Genomic DNA, 20,297 nt, shown 5'->3' with positions numbered 1-20,297 from the left:
AAGGGGGCGGAGAGAACCCGCGGGCTGGGGTGGTGCAGCCAATCCGCGCGGCCCGCTGTGGCTGCGCGCGGCGCTCGGCGGCCGCCATTTTGTGGGAGGGCGCTGGCGAAGGGCAGAGCGCGGCGGCGGCGGCGGGACGGCGGTCTGAGGTACCTATCCCTGGGTGCCCGCGGGGGACGGCGCCCGCCCCGCCGCAGGCCCTTGTCCGCGCCCCCTCCTGAAGAGCTCCGCCGCCGGGCGGGAGAGCGGCTCTCTGCGGCGCCCGGCCGCGGCTGTCCCCCGGGGCGCCCGCGACCTTCAGCCGCGGCGTCGCTCCCCGCCGCGTAGCAGGCGCCGCCGCGTCCCTTCCTCCGGCCCGACGCGAGCTGAGGCGAGGGAGCGCCGGGGTCGCGGCTGCCTGCGCCTGCGAGATGGGCCCGGCTTCTCTGCGGGGCTGGGGCGGGCGCGGCAGCCGGCGGCGCCCGGTGTCGGGACAGCGGGCCGGGCCTGGCAAGGGCACCGGGCTCCTCCGATAAAGAGAACTTGTGTTGTGATGTCCGGTCTGTGCGCCGTCCTCGGAAGGACGCAGTGACTCTTCCAGGCTTTTGCATGGTCAGGCATAAGAAAAGATGACCTTGGCTTTCTAAGTCACGTACGGCAGATGTGTAGGGGGGTTATTTCATTAAGATTTTTAGCTATTACATAGCCAATCCAGTTACAGGCACGCTTACCTGATTATACACCAGGGATGCATTACTGGATTGGGTTGGCATAAGAATTGTGTTAATGAACGCAGCACCTGTTATAGCAGTTTCTTGTATCGTGCTTCTGGGGTGCCGCTGGCTACAGCATCTCCCTGGTTTGGTAGGTAACCCTGTGATATGTGTGCTGCTTTTGAGGTGAGCTACAAAATAAATGACAAATGTTTGTACTAAAGGTAAAACCCCCTTAAACATTAGAAAAATATATCTCTGAACATTAAAAATAAAATCCCTTTTATTATAAGGGTGATCAAACACTGGAACAGGTTCCCCAGAGCAGTTGTGGAGTCTCCATCTCTGAAGGTATTAAAAACCTGTCTGGGCATGTTCCTGAGTGACCTGCAGCTTTAAGCAGGTTGGGGTTGGACTATGCGACCTCCAGAGGTGCTAACCTGAACCATTCAGTGAATCTGCAAGTATGCTACTGTAGCCACGCCAAGGTTTTGTGTTAATGAACTTCTTACAGGAGACCTGAAACTTTGGTCTGGACACAGACAAAATACAAAAGTGTGCCCTCGTGTGCTTGGTGTTTTTGTTGTTCCTGTCAAAGCACTTTTGAGGCTTTGTAGCTGGCTCAAGTAACTTGCTGGTCTAGCTGAAAACTAACTGGCGGAAAAAAAAAAGTATTTTTATCTAGATCTGTGAATACTAGGGTGGGTAAGTAAGATGCAGTAGGAATGTGCAAGTGAGAGTAGGGCAGTTCTTATTAACAAGACTCACAGTCTAATATGGCATAGAAGTTGTAAAGTAGCATTTTGAATCGCAGAACAGAGTAGTGGACACTAGTCTGAGTCTTGTCACCAAGCTTTTGGGTATGTAATTTAAGCTGTTTCTTAGCTGGACTAGTCAAGATTTATCTTAATTAGGTATTGCAGATTCCTGAACAATTGGTAGAAATTTGCCTGTGTTGAATGGTTGTGTAGGCAGGACTGGCAGGTCTCTTCTTTATAAGTGCTTTCAGGAATTTTCCCTTTTGTCATCATCATCATATTGACTTTTTTTTCCCCCCCGTTTAAATTTGGTTGAATGGACGCTGAGAATTATAAATGTTCTTCCCTTCAGAACCCCTCATTTCCTTGTCTGCTCTTGTCACCTGTTTTGTACCTTAAAGATACAGTGTTCTGAATGTGCCTGCTCCTTATGCGTATCCACTGTCTGTTGAATGTCCTGAAAGCAGATTTAATAGCTGATAATGGAAGTATGAAGTTCAGTGTAGAGATGAGTTTGATTTTTCTATTGATCCTGTCCAACTGACTGTAAAACTTGTTAATTGTCCTGTATTGCTTGTTAGGACAAACAACTATGGCTGGCCATGACTCGGGATCTCAACACCAGTTCACTGGGTTTCAGAAGTACTTCAATTCCTATACCATCACAGGCAGAAGGAATGTATGTATTATGTATATTAACTTTTGTAGTCTCGTATAATGGTGTTTTCTGGGTTTTAGAATGAAACTAACTTAACTTTTATGTTTTCCAGTATGTAATAGCAACATACACAGGCATTGCAATGCTCATCTTGTATTTCAAGCTTAGACCTAAAAAGAAAACTCCTGCTGTGGCAGATAAGTAAATGGTAAGTGGCTGGTGTTCTTCCAGGACCAAAATGATTCAATGCCAGCTCAGGAAGAAAGAGTGACAAAGGACAGGTTGTATTATATAATAGAATAATAATTAGAGAGAGAAATGCAGGCATGTGAACTTTGTATTTATCATTTTAAATCTCAGCTAAACTATAGCATCAGCTTATTTGGGGGCATTCTGAACGAAGTAGGTTGTTAAAAGGGGATGCAGAAAGGATGGGATACCAGTAGTATTCTTGTTCTTCTGACATGGTAAATGGGATTAGGGACATCATGCAGGGAGAAAGAGAAGGGAAGGAAGCAGGAATGGAAGGAGGTTGCAGTTAGGTGTATCAGGCTTTGCCTACACCTATTGGGTGCCTCTGGTCTGCCCTTTTCCTGTAAAATAGGGATAACTGTTGCTTTGTAGGTTATTGAAATAATAGAGTAGTACTTGAAGACTTACTTTGTAGTTGTATTAGAGAATTCCAAGCAGAGATTAATGCAGTCTGTTAAAACCTTCCTTTGAACAGAGAAAAGGAGCACCATACAATGGAACTGTATATATTGCACACCTCATTATGCAAGGCCCATATAGAAGTGATTGGACTTGTTCTTGTATAGCAACAACCAAGTGTTACAAAATTCTAGAGTCACTTTCAAATACAAAATTTCCACTGAAATGGCATTTTGAAAAAACCTATGGGTTGTCTTCATGGTCTGAAAAAAAGGGTAGAAAACAATAAGCTTGATCTTTGCTGCTGTATGTTAAAGGGACATCAGTCATTTCTTCCTGGGTGTGCTGAAATCTGCCTGCTCATAATTAAAATTGTTTGGGCATGGGGAAGGGGAATGCTCAGTTACTAGTACCAGTGTGCAAGACTTGCTATGTTTGATGTCTCTTCTCTTGGCAGGTTGCTGGCATGTCTGAACCTCCAGTCTGTGTCAATGTAATGCAAGCTGATGACCTGCTGTGGCTAATAAAATATAAATAATTACTTGTTTTATTGGAAATATGAAATGGTGCAAAAAAGCATAACTGTGACACTTTGCTTTTTTTTTCCCCTCGGTCAAAAATAGTTATTTTAACTCTTCTGCTGTTATAACACATCCTAAAGTGTTCTGAGCCCCTGGTTGTAGCCTAGGGAAGGCCTCAGCAGCATGACCCTAATACCGGCACAGAGCTTACAGCTGACCAAGCATCTCCACACTCCTGTGTCGTAGTGGATAACAGCAAGCTGACATGGTTTGCAGTTACCTGGTTGCTCCCATTTTTTGCGTTCCAAGCTAGCAGCTTACACGGAAACAGTGACTTCTTCACTATTATTAATACAATGCAGATTACAGCTTCTGCCTCAGTTGTCTATTTTGCATAGAACCTGTTTGGTTTTGATGGAAAACCTCTCAAAGTAGAGTGATCAAATTACAGTATTTGAGCTTTTTCTGTTACTGGCCTCTCTTGCAGAGGTAACTGCCAGAAAGAAAATAGCTTGCTTTGCTGGTGTTAAGCTCTTATAGCCCTGCATGTTTGTAAATAGCGCTTATTTTTCCTGGATATAGCCTCTTAATAAATGAGGTGTTCCTACCACAGTTATATATATATATCCAGCCCCCTCCCTGCCCAGCACTAAAACTTGTCTATCACGTTCTCTGCAGTGTTTTTCTGTATCTCGGTACCTTCCTTAGATGTCACATTAGCGCTGATGTGTGAATGTGAGGATACGGCACGTGCTTCTCAGAAGGGTGCCAGCAGCAGGGGTTCAACCTGGGACTTCTGATGCTAAAGCATGCAAACATACTTCCCAAACCGAGGGCGGCAGGAGGTAGGCATGGTTGCTGGAAGAAAAGGAGGGATAAATTACAGGGTCTTTGTGCTCTCGCACTCTAGTTCATGTATCTTAAAGCCGCTTGTATGTGCTGGGCCTTCTGAATAAATGTAGTGGTCTTCCTCTCCTATGAGTTTGTTTGCATAAACGGCCTCTGCTGTATACAACTTTCCAGATGAATAATGGTGGTGGTAACAGTGTAATAGATCTAATTAGCTAGAACCCCTCACCTACCCTTAGAACGAGGTTTACATGAGATGGCTAGTAATCAACTTACCGTTTCTGAATTACTTTCTCTTGGCAGAGCGCTCGCAGTTACAGGCGCTGCTCTTGCTTCCATTGCAGCCATCAGGGGAAGAAAATACCTTTTTATAACATAAAGACACAAACTATGTGGTTTTAGTATTTATTATAATATCAAAAGTATAAAACTGTACAAAATACAAAGGCAGAATGTGGCAGTGTTTTCTTCAAGCTGTCAAAACTGTATAAGCTTTGTTTTTGATAACTTGTTTGATTCACCATAATTGTACTTAAATCTAACTGGTCGTATTGAGAGCTAGGAAATTTTGTTGAGGTACCATTACACAAAAAAATCCTTAATAATTTAGTTTTAACCTTTTTTCTTTAAGGAAAATTTCCAGGTGAGCTTCCTAATGAATTTTCCACTCTTTATTTTGATCTATAATGCCTGTGATACACCTTTACTCCAAGCCTTAGAGTCAGAGAAGGGATGATGAGGGGGAGGTAGCTCTCCATTTACTTTACCTTAAAAACGTCAAGTCTTGTTTCTGTTTTCACTAGAGAGCCAGGAGATTTTTCAAGTGTCCAAGCCCTTAGTGGAAGTAATGAGGAACACAAAACAGATTTCCCTGTACACGGCTTGCAAGAGACTAAAAAATATACAACAAAAACAAACAACAAAAAAAACCCCACCAACCCCAAAACACACCAGATGGGCCTGTCCTGTGGTGGTGGTTTCTGTTCAAAGACCCAGAAGTTATACTTCCCAGTGTTTTGCATGTTTTACTCTTCCCTAGAAATATAGCGCTGAGCTTTATTGGTTGTCCAGGAGGACTTACTGGGGTACAATGGTTTTGTGGGTGGAAACTGCCACTTCAGCAGACAAGCTGGCCTTTCAAAAGCAGACTGATAACACGCTTAGGACTGATCAATCCTTTTACTCTGCAATACCATTGCAATTTCTTGGCTAGTTTTACATTTTGATATATTAAACCTTATGTATAAAGGACGCAGGTTTTTAAAGTTCTTTTAGATCCAATACAACGTGAAAGAAGTTTAAGTCCACTTTCTTAATAATGGGTATTTCGGTTGTGCCTCAGTCACACCCCCCCCCTTTTTTTTTTTCATACAATAAAGTATGAAAGTAAATAAAGTTCACATTGCACTTCTGGTTGCTTATCACACTTACAGCATTGGCTTCCTGTGAAAACAGAATAACAAGATCTGCGTTTCCAATACCTCAGAAGAGCACAGGAGTTTGAAATCTTTTCAGGACTTAGTACTTGGATGCATAAACCCCAGACACGTCACTTTGCAGCAGTTCCCCACAAGCCTCTGCCTGTAGGACCGACTCTTCCAATGCCCTGGTTGTTGCTGCGGTACTCTCACCATACCTGTTGCCCAGCCCAGGCTACAGTGAATTAAACTACATTCTTCTTTTCTGAAACTGAACAGTTTTTGCTTGTGCTTGAGATTGATTAAACATTTGCTAACCATAAATTAAGTGCTTTAAAAAAAAAAAAATCATTTGAGAACACATACCAAGGCTGTTAACTTTCCACAAGTTTCAGCAGAGCTCAATACCATCTCTGAGAGAAGACAGCCATTTTCATATACATATATATATATATATTTTTTTTTTTTACCAAAAGCACCATGAACAATTCCTTCTTTTACAGCCACGATGTCTTGTCAATCTCCAGCATTTTCAAACTGTGGATAAATATGGAATAGCAGAACTGAGAAACGCTGCTCGCATTAGTTGACATAGTTTTGTTTTTCCGGCACAGACTAGTGGGATCCACCTGTACAAGACATTCCTTCTCATCTCGCATCCGGAGGTCACTCCTGCAGCGACTTGGCCCAGTCAGTCTTACAGCTTCCCGGTTTACTGTGAACTGTAGGCTCCCGCAGCCAGCAGCAGGTTTCTGCGTGTAAAATGGAGGTGTACAACCGGGGTCGATTTGGTCATGTATGTACCTAGTAACAAGTCCTGTGAGTTTTCAGGCAAGTTTATATGTCCGGTGGCTGTAGTAAAGTCATCGGTTTCTAAATCTTCAAATGCCTTCACAGCATCCCACAGACGAACTGTGTTATCCATTGAACCTAAAAAGAAAAAAGAACAGCTTAAAGTCTTTTATTTATAAAAAAGGTATATAAAAAAATTACTGGGGAGCAAGTTAACAGAAATTAAAGCTCAAAAAGCAGGTCTGCTCATAACTGTAGACTTATGCCCTCATTCTGCAAGGAAACAGACTTACAAGCCTCTAACATACTGAATGCACACATAAAAGAGGATTTCAGCTTTCCTGTAATCTAACCTGAATGCCCTGTGGATAAAGCACAAAGAACTACTCTCGCAAGACACTTGGGCGTGGATTGTATCACGGAGCACTGAAAAAGCAGGACCATCCTGTGGGCTAGACACCAATTTCAGGAAACGTTTGTGATTTTCAGTCACATAATAAACAGTTTCTTTGTTTGATACAGGGAAGACAGCAGAATTTTGCAGGCCCAGTGTCCTGTACGTTCACTGGAGCGTTGGTAGATAAATTGAAGTAACCACCCTGCAGGCTGGATCAAACCTGTACCCTGTCCGTTAGCTTTCACTCCTGCAGCAGTGGCTCACCAAGGATTCTGACTGCACTGCATTTAGAAACATACTGCTAAATAAATCTAGAATATTCCTAGCCTGGTTTCATGGGGAAATTACCCTGATGTAATTACAGTGAGCGTCCATTGTTTCGTCTGTCAGTAACTTGCACTTGTTGGCTGATTTCAACCAGTTGACAGAACAGAACAAGTTTCAAATTCATTAAATTACTATACATTTTAAGAAAACAGTTCACTAAACATGGAAAGACAAAACTTGTGCCTCCATGAAGGAAAAACTGGCAAAGGAGCTCTGCTATATTAGACACCAGAGAATCCATGTGGACAGGGCAGGAAAAACAAGCAGGCTTCACAAGTTCTGCTGCTCATAGACCTGACTTAATATTACACACGCATTTCCGTATCAAAAATCTACCATGAAGAAAGAGTAAGGGCGTGGATAACTCATCTTCCTTTCTATCCCTTCCTCTCACTTCTTTTTAGTCCTGCTGCATCTCCCGCTCCCAGTACCCTGCGCCCCTCTAGTCCAGCCCCTTCTTGTCTGCCCTAGAGTTATTTCTAACTTCAGGTCCCACCCCCAACACTGCGCACAGATCCCAACCTTCACTACCGTCTACCTGCATAACACCTTCCCTTCAGTTCCTGGAAGAGCGAGGGGTCATACCTCACAGTCCAGTGAAGTACTCGCCTTGTACCAGCAGTCTGAAGTTGCTGCTTTTGCTAAACAAGTGATTCTACTTTGTCTTCCTCAATTTAAAGAGCCAATCACTTCCTTCCTCTTCAGACCTATGGAACACAACGGCAACTTCGCTGTTTCCAGTGAGTTTTACCTGATGCTAAAATCTCCCCATCTCTACTGAATCTGAGCGCGTAGATAGTGTCAGTGTGCCCTTTCAGTTCTCCAACCATCAAGCCATGTCCAATATCCCACAGCAGAACTCTTCCATCTGTTGCTCCAGTAGCCAGGAATCGTCCATTAGGAGAAAATGCCAATGAATGAATTGGTCCCTAAAACAGACATTTGGGGGGGACCAAACAAGTTCATTAAGTCTACTCACATTCAGTCAGTCAAGGCGTATTCATCCTCAACACTACTTTTCAGAATCTCATCACAGAAAAAAAAAAAAATCACTTTCACACTGTGAGTGATATGGCTTTACCTTATGTCCAGTGAATATTCTTACACAATTCCCGTTCAAAACATCCCAGAGCCGTATAGTTCTGTCTGCCGAGCCCGTGGCAACATAGTTGGAGTTTGGATGAAATCGGGTACACGTCACATCAGCAAGATGGCCAGCAAATATCCGCAAAGGCTGGTAGTGATCCGTTGCCCACAGACTGGAAAGAAAAGCTTTATTAATAGAAGAACCCTAATGAAATTCAGTATCTGTTGCACAATGAGGAAGAAAAGGAAGTAATTATGCAGCGGTTTCTTACTGGTCAGTTTATTGAATCAGCAGGATCTGTTTTGGAAAAGTATACTTTTCAGAAGGGAGAAATAAAGAATATTCTGTCAAGTTGTTAAACAACTGGAACAGAATACTTCTAATTGGATGGTCACATAAGAGGACACCATCACTTTAGTCGTCAGCTAATCTCATGAGTGTTGAAAAGAAAAAAAAAAAACCCTACATTAAAACATTTGTTCAGTATTTTGATTAACATGAAATAAAAATTATTTCCAGTAACAGGGTAGGCTTGAGTATATCAGCTAATCACTTGCAGGGTTAATCCACCACAAACTGACCCGGACAAGTAAAAAACCCATCCAGTTTCTTACCGAGCCACTCTGTCGTGTCCCCCTGACACAAAGTAATAACCATAAGGAGAGAATTGTGTATCCCATACTGGATAGTTGTGTCCTTTATATCCCACCAAACACGTGAATGTTTGGAGACTCCACAATCTGACAGTGCCATCCTCAGAACAGGACAACAGATAGTTCCTGTCACGGGAGAAATTATAGCATATTACATATCAAACTTCCACACGGATTGTGTAACTGCTGCATAAACACTGAGATGCCTACGATAAGAAAAAACGTCCACTGAACAGCATCTGTTTAGCATGTCACATGTAAATCAGCATTTTGGTGGGGTAAGCAACAATAACCAATTCAAGCAGAATTCAGTTCTAGGCCCTTATGCAAAAAAGAGACAATTGGATGTTGATGACTAATTCTGATGATACTTACAGCAATACTGAGGGAAGGGAGGGGAAAAAAAAAAAAAAAAAAAAACACACACACCACAGAGCTGGTCTTTACTCAGGAATTCCAGTTATATGAAAAAGTGATGCATAAACTGCTATGCTACGTTACTTTAAAAAAAAATCATCTTCTAATATAACTCTAAACAAAATTTCAGGATTCCCTGAAAGAGCATTCGTATCATGTTTGCATTCTCAATTCATAATTATAGACTTTATATTCATGTTCCACACAAAGTTTACTTCTCAGCTGTGTTTCTGTAATGGTTGTTTCCTGACTAGACACATGCAAAAGCAAAACTTTCGACATTTAAACCTCCTTTCTACTGTCCAGACTTTCATAATTACATAATGGTTTTAAATCTCTTACTTTAAAGATACTATTCCATGCATTTTGAAAATAAAGTCTCAACAGAATATGAGAAACTTGAAGAAGCGCAACGATACGCTACTCAGTATGGTTTTACATTTTGCAATACTGTAAGTGCAATCAATGCTGCAGTATTTTTCCTCTCTACAATTCAGTTAGTTAAAACCTGGTTTAAACTCCAGTTTGCAAAAAAGATGATCTATTTTGCCATTTAAGTCCTGAATCTCAAAAAAGGTGCTGGCATCCTCAGCTCCAGTTGATTTTAGTAATAGCTGACAGTGCCCAACACCTTGAGTATTATGAGCGCTTCTGCTCGCACATAGTTTCTTATAAGCCACATAAACAAGAATTGCTTTAACCTTCTGGAAAAAGCTGCATTAAGAACATGCTTGCATTCAGGAGCATACAATTAAAACGTAAGACAAGCAAACTAGTTAGCTTGTAAACTTATTTTACCTATCGGGACTGAAGCTGGTGCCATAGACAGGTCCACTGTGACCATATAAAATCTTCAACTCACTTGCTGTTTTCTCATCCATGATCCTCTCCAAGACATCATCTGATTCTTTGTCGATGAGACTGAGGTCTGCAATATTTCAAAGTTCATGTATCATAATAACTGTCAGAAGCTCAAAGATAAATGCCGTGAAGAGGAAAACAAATAATACTCTCTAAAAGAGGCAAGTATGATGTGAACATGACAAAGCACCTGGGAATTGGTAAGTTTGAAATATACAACGGCATTTAAAATATTTTTCACCATTGTAAAAGGTGAAAATAATGCTTTACATAAATAATCACTCTTTCTTAAGTCTTCACTGAGCTAAAATAATTTAATTCCGACGTGTGTTATTTTTCATACATACATTGTTCAGCCTCCAAACACAGTAACATCTTGATATAGATGCCAAATTCTCACACCTTTTCCCAGGAAGTTAATATGCCACAAACATGCTTTACAGACATGTTTTGACAGCTGCACACTACACACAACTTAAAACAACTTTTAGTCTGTAGGCTACTGTTTGCTGAACATCACGACCACATATCAGTTAACTATCAAGATTAAGAAACGCTTGCATGGCATCTAGCTTCAACTACAACACATCGTTACATAAACAGCAGAATTAAAGCAGCCTGGTTTCCATGAATTTGCAGAGGTGTTGAGCTACAGGACGTTCTCGTCCATCCTTCTCAGAGTTCCCTCCTATGATTTCCCCCAGGTACCTCTAGTCTCTCCCCTAGATCGCCTAAACCCAACTGTCTACTACACCCTGTAGTTACCATCCAGTGAAGAAGCAGGATGGCTAGTTCCATGCTGGTTACGGCTAGTTCCAAGCTCCGTGCACTGACCACCTCACAGCAGGTGTACACAACCAGATTTCCCATTCCTTTAAAAACATTTCTAATGGTAGTAGATAAGACGTGATCATACATCTGTGGCACATATTGTTTCTTCAAAGTGAAGGCATCTAACTGCTGAAGACAACTCTCCTGCCACAGACATCTTTCTCCGTTCACACAAAACACAGCTATCACAAGTAATGCGTGCTCATATTAAGTGTTATGGTTTAAATTACCTGCTGCTGTTTTCACACTACGTAGCTTTTTAGGAGTCACGGACCACACTCTGACAGTAGAGTCGGCAAAGCCTCCTACAATCATGCTAGAGTCATCTGTAATATCCACTGCAGTCAGACCCTATACACAAAATATCCATTTATATTGTTTGTATCTTCCATGATACGTTTCAAATATTACAAAATCCTAAGTACTAATCAGAAATTTAACTTGACTTATTTACAAAAATAAGAGGGAATTATTCTAGGATAGACATAAATTCTTGCACCATTAAAAATAAAGCTATATGAATGAAGCACAGTCAATAGTGACAAAACAGTGCTGTTTTCCAGTATTTTGATGCAAAACATCTACTGTATTCTGTAGAATACACTTAGGGCCCCACAGGAAAAGCAAAAGAAGGAATCACAGCAAAATCAGAGCAAAACCAAGGAACATTAAATAGTTTAAGGAGTCTTTAAAGAGAATTTTGAAGATTCTGGAACAAACTTTGCAATGTTTACTCCAAATACTCCAGTAAACCTTGCTAACTCTGTTAAGTGTTCTTTCTTTATTAAGAGTGATGTTTATAATTTTGATTCCCTTTTCCATATTACCCAAACTCTTCTTTTACCAACCTGGTAAGCATTAAGGAATGTGTAGAAACAGATGGAGGGCAGGCACTCTGGGCCAAGACGCACACGCCTCGCAGCTTCCTTCATATTCATTACTTTATCCAGCTTGTCAGAGTCTTTCAGTTCAGGCAGAGGAATTCTACAAGAAGCACACGTTTTTATGAACTAGAAGTACCTTCCATATTGTTAATCTAAACAAAGAAAGCAAAACCTTTGCATGCAACCCTATGCCTCAATATTCAAACACGAAATAAGAATTAGAAAAAAAAATTAAACCGTGTAGAAAATTAACTGATGAGAAAAAAGAGCCAGTAGCTTTAAGAATTTCAGACAGGCAGTGGAACGAGATAAACAATTGAGGGTGACCTGAAAAGATTAGTGGGTAACCGAGTAAAATTTTATCAAGGGAAATCTAGATTGACTTGAAGGGCAAAGACAGAGGGTTATATGCTAAGCTTTCCATTACCTCCCTTAGAAGTCTTACGGCTAAAGCTGTGTACAGCTGAAACGGCCAAAATGCTAAAAATGTCATGTGAACAGCGATGCAGATTTGGCACGACAAGACTGGATTTAACAAGACTTCTCTACACATCGTTCCCTTGGTACCTGTTTTGGGGAGGAGCATTAGGGTCTTGTTTTTTACTTTTTGACCCTACACTATCTTTTTTAGGTTTTTTCTTCTTTGGCTTTCCTTCCTCATTTTCTCCTTCTTCATCTTCATCATCCAAAGGCACATCAAACTCTGGTTCTTTCAATAAGCCAAAGAAAACCTGCAAGCCAATAAACATACATGAGACAAAACAGTAATTGCTGTTCTTACTGAAAACTAATTTTTTTTAATGGAAACTTTTCAATGCAATAGTCCAAGCAATAGAGCTGCCCCTTTAAAACTGCTACGTTTAATATTACTGCATACATGACTGGTTAGCCCATAACAAATGCAGTACATGTTCTCCTGTTTTACCCAGCAACTGATCTGGAAAACTCTAAGTTCTCCCACCCTCTCTTAGCACTTCCTTAGAGCAGAATCCCTACAGCTTACATAATTTATCTGTATAGTACTGTGGTACTACACTCTCAAGATCTACACAAACAGCACTTGCAGTAACAACTCACAGTAAGAAAGAATTACATCAGTTGTACAAAAGAGGAAACCAGATAGTCTGGTGTCCATTTGAAAACCACAGAGTAATTAACGAGTTAGTTTAAGTTGAGTTCAGTGGGCTGAATACAAGGTTGTCTCTCAAAGGGGTTCAACAGTTTCTTCTACCAGACAGTGACATATCTTGATCTCTCTACTCCTGCCAACAACTATTTGTACAGTTCTCTTCCTTCGTTCTGTTCACGCTGTCTTTTAAGATCTCAAGTGACAACTGTCAGTCTATACTACGGTATCTCCCTGAAAAACTAGGGAATCGTTCAATTATAAAAGTGCAACAGTCTTTGGCTCCTACCTTTGCTTTATTAGCCTCTCGTTTTGCCTCCCCAGCCAAGCTTCCCACCATAGCATCTATCTGTTGTTTACTGCGAGGCATTCCATCAAAGATATCAATGTAAAGATGTTCCTGAACAATATTCCAGATCTGATTGTTCTGCTTTTCCTGAAGATGCCTCTTCAAGAGTTGGTAAGAGTCACGGGAAATACGCAGCACAAACTTGCTTGTTCGGAAATCCAGCATGGTCTCGTTACCTTTCATATGTTCTTTTTTGGTTAAGCTAGATAATACACGCAGGTCATCCTGGTAATAACACTCCTGATCCCCATGAAATCTATTGAAACAATTTAAGGTACGATAAAAGATTTATTACAATAACATTATCTCCTAGGTGCACACTTATTAACATTACTTTAACATGAAACATATATGTAAGGACCTTTTGGAAGCTACTGACTACATTTAGGATTATTTTTCTGCTGAAATAAATTTCATCCTGGGGAAGATACACCAGTGACTTACTGTATACAGTCAGAGCATTCAAGAGTAAAAAACAAGATGAAGAGAACACACAAACAGAACCTCACAGAATTGCATATACCCAAAGGGTTCTCGCCTGAAGTAAACAGTTACACTAACAAGTTTATTTACAGAAATGAAACCGTAATTTGTGGTATCATAAAGTACAGGGCATTTTTTATTACACAAGACTACTTGGATGTATTTATATCTGATTCATTATATGAATATGCACATTTCACAGTGTATGTTTCTCACTCTCCACTTGCATTATCTAATAGCTAACATATGTCTAGAGTTTTCCATTTTCACTCAAACCATGTTATAAAATAGTTGTGGCAGGGAACACGAACTATTTACAGAACCATTTTTGCTGACCATATTAGAGGGAGACAAAGTTATCCTTTTGGATTGAAATATTTCATAATTGGTCTGAATCCAGAAAACAAATTAAATTTAATTTTCTTCTCAAGTGACAAAGAAGTGAAACATAGTAAGACCACAGAAAATTACAGATCAGCCATAAATTACTTCCTTTAATCTCATTTGAAGAATTTCAATATACATGCTATGACATTAGCAAATACTTACAGCGTACATTACTTTGGCATCTCAGTGCAATTTTCCAGTGCTAAAAAATGACCCCACAATCTTTCCCTAAAGAAGCAGCATCTCTTCATTGATAGTTTTGCAGCAAGGAGCCCATCAGCTCACCATAAAGATGGTTCAAAATCTGCCCATGGACAGTTCAAAAGCATGTAGTTTGCACATCTTTCTAACATAGGAGATTGGAAAAGGGTTTAAGAACAGTTACTGTAATCCATGGCACTATTACTTCAGATTCCAAATCTCTTCAACATTAGAGAAGAAAAATAATACGTACATATATAGATATATAAAAACCTATGGTACTATAGCTTACAGATTTAATCAAAGTAGCAAACACAAAATAATGCAAATGTACAAATGAAAATAAATTACCTTTCAAAAAAAGACTTTGCTTCACTCTCATGTTGATTGTAGACCAATTCCAAGTACATGTGCACAAAGAGAGGATAAAACAGCTGAGACAATTCCGCTCGATGACAGTCCAAGGAACACTCAATGAAGTGTTTTAATCCACTGTAGTATTCCTCGTACAGCGTGGGGTCCCCCTGTTGATTGTAGGCAGACAATACCGCACTCACATCTGGCTGATCTTCCACAACAACACCTCCTCCAACTGCAAAACAATTAGCATATAACAAGAGCTTGTAAGACAGCCTGAAAGAGCTAGCAAATATACAGTGGCTAACAACTCCACTGGTAAGGTGAGGACCTCTGAGCAAAACACGACACTAAGTCTTGTGCTTGTTCAGCACTAAGTTTAAACAATACAAGTGAGAGGATGGTAGCACGTTATAGTCCAGCAGCCAATTCTCCTAGCACCTTGAGCCGTTTTTTTGCACTTTCCCTGCCAACAGTTGCCTATATGGTATTTAACATAGCGCCTAACTCAGCTAGGATTTTAAGTGTAAAGGAAGAAGCCCCTAACATCACCAAAATAAGTTCTCTTTACTGCTAAGCCTAGAAATTGTCAAATGAGGAGCAGAATATTTCACAGCCTGTAAGGTATACCCACTATAATTATTTTGCTTCCAGTAAACAAGCAAGTTAACTTCATCAAATGAACAACTCACTACAGAACAATTACAGGGCAATGACTTTTTGTCACTTGCTAACACTCAGAGAGCTCTGTTCTTTATAACAGTCATTAAACATTTTCATTGTTTTGTCTTTTGTGTAAAAACAATCGTTATCAGGCAATACCAGGAACAAGCTGACTTTATACTATACATTTACTGGAACTCAGATGTATCAGCTCCTGAAATTTCATGATACTACTCTATACTATACTAAAGCTGCCCCACAGAACACCTTGATTTAAAATTCCAATTTAAAACTCCAATTATCCAAAGGACATCTCAAGTACCCAGCAACTTGATCCAGAAATGTATAAAGCCTCCTCTACAAGTATCCCATGGCTTTTTCTTCAAAATACAGCCTGTACATCAGGCCTCCGTCCTCATCCCTGCAGCCGTATCTTGGACCATTGCCTCTAACTACAAAGGAAACAGTCAGCCTCCTGCTACGATGTGAGTCGAGATGGGACACAAAAACAAGGGGAAGCACCTCTCACTTTGACAGTGCTGCCTGCAAATATGATGGATACTCTGTCCTTGGTCCCTTGCTCCATGGAGGGAGATCCCGATCTCTTCCCGAGTTGTATGGGGGAATGACACACTCTGGGCGTCCCCCCCCGCAGAAGGCCGGGGTAGACTCTCGCCTCGCCCCCCATGGAGGGCCACCCCAAGGGAGGCACCACCTGACACCCACCCTTGTGCCCCAGCATCAGGGAGAGCCCCCGAGGCTGCTGGAGGCACAGCGCCCCCCCCCCAGGCCCCAGGGGTCCCGCCGGGAGGGGGCGGCCCCCGCCCCGGGCAGCGACCCCGCAGCCCCGGCGCGGGCCCCACCTTTCCCCGGCGGCACAGCGGGGACCGCCGCCACCCCGGGGCTGGAAGACGCGGCAGTGGCGGCGCTGCCTCCTATCGCGATGGCGGCAGCGGCGGTGACCCGGCTGAGCAGCGCCTCGCCGCCGGCGGAGTCCGCATCGCCGCCCGGGGCTCCCAGAAGACCGGTGCCGGCGGGGCTGAGGGCAGCAGCGCCGAGGTCGTCGCCGAGCAGGCGGGCTTCGCGGAGCAGGATCTCCTCGGACTCGCGGAGGTTGCTGCGCCGCAGGAACTGCAGCACGGCCAGGAGCGTCTGCCGGTCCAACGCCGCCGGGGAGGCGGCCGGGCCCGGTGCCGCAGGCTTAGCGGGAGCCGCCTCCCCACCGCTCCCCGCCGCATCCCCCTCCGCCGCCGCAGCCGGGGGAGCGGCGGGAGCGGCGGCGGAGGCCGGAGGAGCAGCAGGGGGCTGCGGCGGCGTCCCCACCTCAGGGTCCGGCTTTACCGCCGCCACCTCCGCCGGCTCCTCAGGTAGTGCCGCCATCTTGCATCGCCCCCCATTCGCCGGCAGCGGGCGGCCGCCGCCAGGCGCGGACGCCTTTGCGACAGTCAGGGCAAAGAACGGGTACTACTGCCGCTGCCTGCCTAGGCGCTCGCGACTTCGTTTTGCGACTCTGCCCGGAGCGCTTTATGGCAGCGGGCGTGGCAGGGGTCCCGCGGAGCGGCTGCGGCGGCGTGGGCGTCCCGGCGCTCGGTAAGTGCGGTTTTGGGCGGTGACCGGGCGGGTGTGGGTCACGGAGCTCACCGGCGCTTCCAGCGTGCGTGTGCGAGAAACCTCCTTCAGAAATGGGTTGCTTTGGTGTTAATAAGCCACTGCCGGTGCCCTCCTTGGAGTAAAGGATGTGGCCTTGGGAGTGGGTGCCCTTGCGGGCCTTGCTCCGAATTAAATTAATTACAGCTGGGTCACTTGGTTTTCCAGGTATTTCTACTGTTGCTTCTCTTATTCGTGTTTGGTAAATAGAGATTAGTTGATATTGCAGAAGTAAAAGCTGTTTTTGAATGAAACTATGATTGTGATTGTGTCTTGTGATTGACGCGCTTTCGTGATAAATTAAACGTTCACCTGTGTGTGTCGTGGTTTAACCCCAGCCAGCGACTAAGCCCCACACAGCCGCTCGCTCACTCGCTCCCCCCGGTGGGATGGGGGAGAGAATCGAAGGGTAAAAGTGAGAAAACTCATGGGTTGAGATAAAGACAATTTCATAGGTAAAGCAAAAGCTGCGCGCACAAGCAAAGCAAGGAATTCATTCATTCCTGCCCATCGGCAGGCAGGTGTTCAGCCATCCCCAGGAGAGCAGGGCTCCATCATGCGTAACAGTTACTTGGGAAGACAAACGCCATCACTCCAAGCGTCCTCCCCTTCCTTCTTCTTCCCCCAGCTTTATATACTGAGCATGACATCACACAGTATGGCATAGCCCTTTGGCCAGTTTAGGTCAGCCCCCCTGGCTGTGCCCCCTCCCAGCTTCTTGTGCACCTGGCAGAGCAGGGGAAGCTGAAAAGTCCTTGACCAGTGTGAGCGCTACTTAGCAAGAATCAAAACACCAGTGTGTTGTCAACATTATTCTCATCCTAAATCCAAAACACAGCACTATACCAGCTACTAAGAAGAAAATTAACTCTGCCCCAGCTGAAACCAGGACACTGTGCTTCACTAGCGAGTCACTTAATTCTCAGCTGGAGGAGCGACGAGTGTAAAAAAAAAACACCGTAAGAAAAGAAAGCTGCCGGGTATGAAAATCACCGGCCGGTTGAGCCCCGGCGCATGCGGAGTCACGTGTCCGCTAAAACTACAACTCCCGGCGTGCCCCGCGGCGCCCCCGCGCACGCGCGCCACGCAGGCCGGGCCGGCGGACTACCGCTCCCGCCGCCCCCCGCGGGCGGCCAGCAGCCGGTCCCGCGTGTGCCCCGGTCCCCGCCCCCACCCCGAGCCATGGACACGGAGGTGGACGTTGGCTCTGTAGTGTCGGGGCTGTCGGGCGGGGATGGGGCGGGCGCGGGCCCGGCCGATGAGGACCAGGAGATGGAGGGGGCTCCCAGCTGTTCGGGGTCGCGCTCCCTCCCCTTCGAGTTCGAGCGGAGCCGCTCGGAGTCCAGCGGCGATGAGGACGACGACGAAGACGACGAGGAAGAGGAGATGGAAGAAGAGGAGCTCGAGGGGGACCCCGGGGCTCGGTTCGGGACGGACGACGGGGAGCTCGACTCGGACGACGACCGGGAGGTGGGTGGGGGGGGGGGGGGGAAGGAGGGGGCGGGGAGCGTCCTCTGAGGCGAGGGCACGCACCGGCCGCCAACGGCTCCGTCGCGCGCCAGGCCCCGCTCCCGGCGTGCCCCGCGCCGCCGGTGGGGGCGCGTGCGGCTGGCGGTGGGGGCGCGCGCTGCCTGCCGCCGCAAGTGGCGGGGCGGCCGGGGCCTGTGGCGGGGGCGGCCCCGAGCGGGGCACGGCGGGGGCGGCTGCGAGACGAGGGCGCGGGTGTGAGCGTGGGGAGGCGGCTGGGTGTGAAACGCAGCGTCTTCAGGTGAGGCCGGGCGTCTGCAGGAGTCCGGCTTGCAGGCAGGTGCTGTGAGCAGCGGACTTCAGCTTACACGCTTTTGGGGACTTCTGAAAACTTCCAGGTGCGAATCTGGACCCCTGCTTAGGCAATGTAAGCCGTATGCTACTAGGCTTTTTATTATCGCCCAAGTTCATTTTATCCATCTCATTTAAATGAAGCGCTTACAAACTCTTGGCGTAGCTGAGAGGGTGGTGAGCGGTGGCATGTGGGCGAAATGAATGGTGGCATTGAGGGAAAGAAAGCCCCTCAGTCTGGCTTTGAGACTAAAGGAAACGGAATGTAAAAATCTAACGTGTTACCTTTGTCAGATCTCAGATCATTGCTATAGAAGAAATTTGTTCTTTTTCGTAATAGCAGATTTCTGACAGGAAAATTGTTGTGAAGCTACTTGTACGCGTTCCTGATAAATGTACTTCATAATCACACTTCAGAGCAGTGAAATTTCAGTCTTTGCATCAATATATATTTGTATAATCCCTAACCGCGTGCAGAAACAAGAGATGGCAGTAGTTGTGTGTCTTGATTGGGGGCCCCAACATGCTTGCTGAGCGTTTTCAAATAATGATATTATTTGCTACTAGTATCCACTTCAAGATTGCTGATTATTTGATATTCTGAGTTGTTGTTATTTGATATTAAAGAGTTTTTCCAAAAGGGTTGTTTATAGTTTGCTTTTCCAATATGATTCATTAAACAAATTGGATTGCCATTCACAAAAAGGTTAATTTATAAGATTAGCTGAAAGTCTTTAGAAAAGAGCTGTATGGGAGGAATGATTGACCTCTTAGGAAAACCCATTTCTGTAGCATGTTGTTCCCAATTTTTTTCATGGTTTAAGGCTGTGATATTTTGGAAGCTGCAATCAGGAAATTTCATGGCTTAGCCTGTGTATTCAAACTCTTGAAAACTGTCTTTGTTTGTAGCGTATGATAAACCTCGCAGAGTTGACCCCTTACATCCTGTGTTCCATCTGCAAAGGTTACTTTATTGATGCTACAACTATTACAGAATGTCTGCACACCTGTAAGTATCAGACTTTAGTTGCAAATTCAAACAAAAACTAGCTGTTGAGATGTTCTAGCTTCACAAAGATAATTCTCTATTTTACGTGAATGTGTCTTGTGTTTATTCTGTTCCTTAAGGAAAATATATTTGTGGATATTTTAAGCATCAGAAAATAATGAAATCGATCAATCATGAAGTCAGCTTAATTTCCCAGATTAAGAGGGAAGAAGATGTGGGGAAAGAGAAAGCCCAAGTAAAACAAAACCAGAGCTACTCCATACCTTTTTTTTTTTTTTTTTAAGTAGGCTTTAGGAATCTGAGTATGTAACTGAGAAAAGAAAGTTGAGTGGTCCTGCACATAATGGACTAGAGAGTTTCCTAAACTGTTGCTGATATGAGTTCGTAAGTTCCTAAAACTCAGTAAGCGGCTGTGTGGAAATAGTGGTTCAGATACAGAAACGGTTATATGCAGCCACAGA

The 20,297-nt window shown here is 44.1% G+C and overlaps 3 protein-coding genes across 20 annotated transcripts in view; 2 read left to right on the top strand and 1 right to left on the bottom strand.

Annotated features, from left to right (window-relative positions):
- Positions 1-10: 10 nt before the first annotated feature.
- Positions 11-4,258, top strand: ATP5MK (ATP synthase membrane subunit k). Of its 2 annotated transcripts, none has more exons than XM_087767000.1 (4): positions 11-149; positions 2,032-2,129; positions 2,221-2,316; positions 3,217-4,258. In XM_087767000.1, exons 2-3 carry the CDS (start codon positions 2,043-2,045, stop codon positions 2,311-2,313), a joined length of 180 nt encoding a protein of 59 aa, XP_087623126.1. In that variant the 5' UTR covers positions 11-149; positions 2,032-2,042; the 3' UTR covers positions 2,314-2,316; positions 3,217-4,258. The 2 variants fall into 2 exon arrangements, with proteins under 2 accessions (XP_087623126.1, XP_087623128.1); XM_087767002.1 differs by lacking the exon at positions 11-149 and adding an exon at positions 156-591.
- Positions 4,001-17,210, bottom strand: TAF5 (TATA-box binding protein associated factor 5). 4 transcript variants are annotated; one of them, XR_015706723.1, is made up of 14 exons: positions 16,226-17,204; positions 14,694-14,934; positions 13,212-13,527; positions 12,364-12,527; positions 11,761-11,896; positions 11,143-11,263; positions 10,019-10,148; positions 8,765-8,929; positions 8,145-8,322; positions 7,815-7,992; positions 5,914-6,477; positions 4,897-4,963; positions 4,406-4,493; positions 4,001-4,138 (listed from the first exon to the last, which is right to left on the bottom strand). XR_015706723.1 is itself a non-coding variant. In XM_087766991.1 (11 exons), the coding sequence occupies exons 1-11, from the start codon at positions 16,740-16,742 to the stop codon at positions 6,260-6,262; spliced, it is 2,364 nt and encodes a 787-aa protein (XP_087623117.1). In that variant the 5' UTR covers positions 16,743-17,204; the 3' UTR covers positions 4,506-6,259. The 4 variants fall into 4 exon arrangements, 1 of the variants encoding a protein (XP_087623117.1); XR_015706722.1 differs by having other exon boundaries at positions 4,897-6,477; XM_087766991.1 differs by lacking the exons at positions 4,001-4,138; positions 4,406-4,493 and having other exon boundaries at positions 4,506-6,477.
- Positions 17,211-18,100: 890 nt separating this feature from the next.
- The window catches only part of PCGF6 (polycomb group ring finger 6), a 32,581-nt gene continuing 30,384 nt past the window's right edge, over positions 18,101-20,297 (top strand). For all 14 annotated transcript variants that reach the window (XR_015706728.1, XR_015706729.1, XR_015706731.1 and 11 more), the window contains exons 1-2: positions 18,101-18,479; positions 19,737-19,836. Coding sequence is in view for 5 of the 14 variants with exons in the window: in XM_087766996.1 (XP_087623122.1) it covers positions 18,192-18,479; positions 19,737-19,836 (388 nt within the window). In the remaining 9 variants the exon portion in view is untranslated. The remainder of the gene's footprint in view (positions 18,480-19,736; positions 19,837-20,297) is intronic.

This window comes from Nipponia nippon, unplaced genomic scaffold (assembly GCF_047370975.1).
Source record: "Nipponia nippon isolate SJK-2023a ecotype South Korea unplaced genomic scaffold, ASM4737097v1 scaffold_3, whole genome shotgun sequence".
Lineage (NCBI taxonomy): Eukaryota > Metazoa > Chordata > Aves > Pelecaniformes > Threskiornithidae > Nipponia > Nipponia nippon.
The sequence above is the reverse complement of the archived record's forward strand: the minus strand, read 5'-3'. Positions and strand labels throughout refer to the sequence as shown.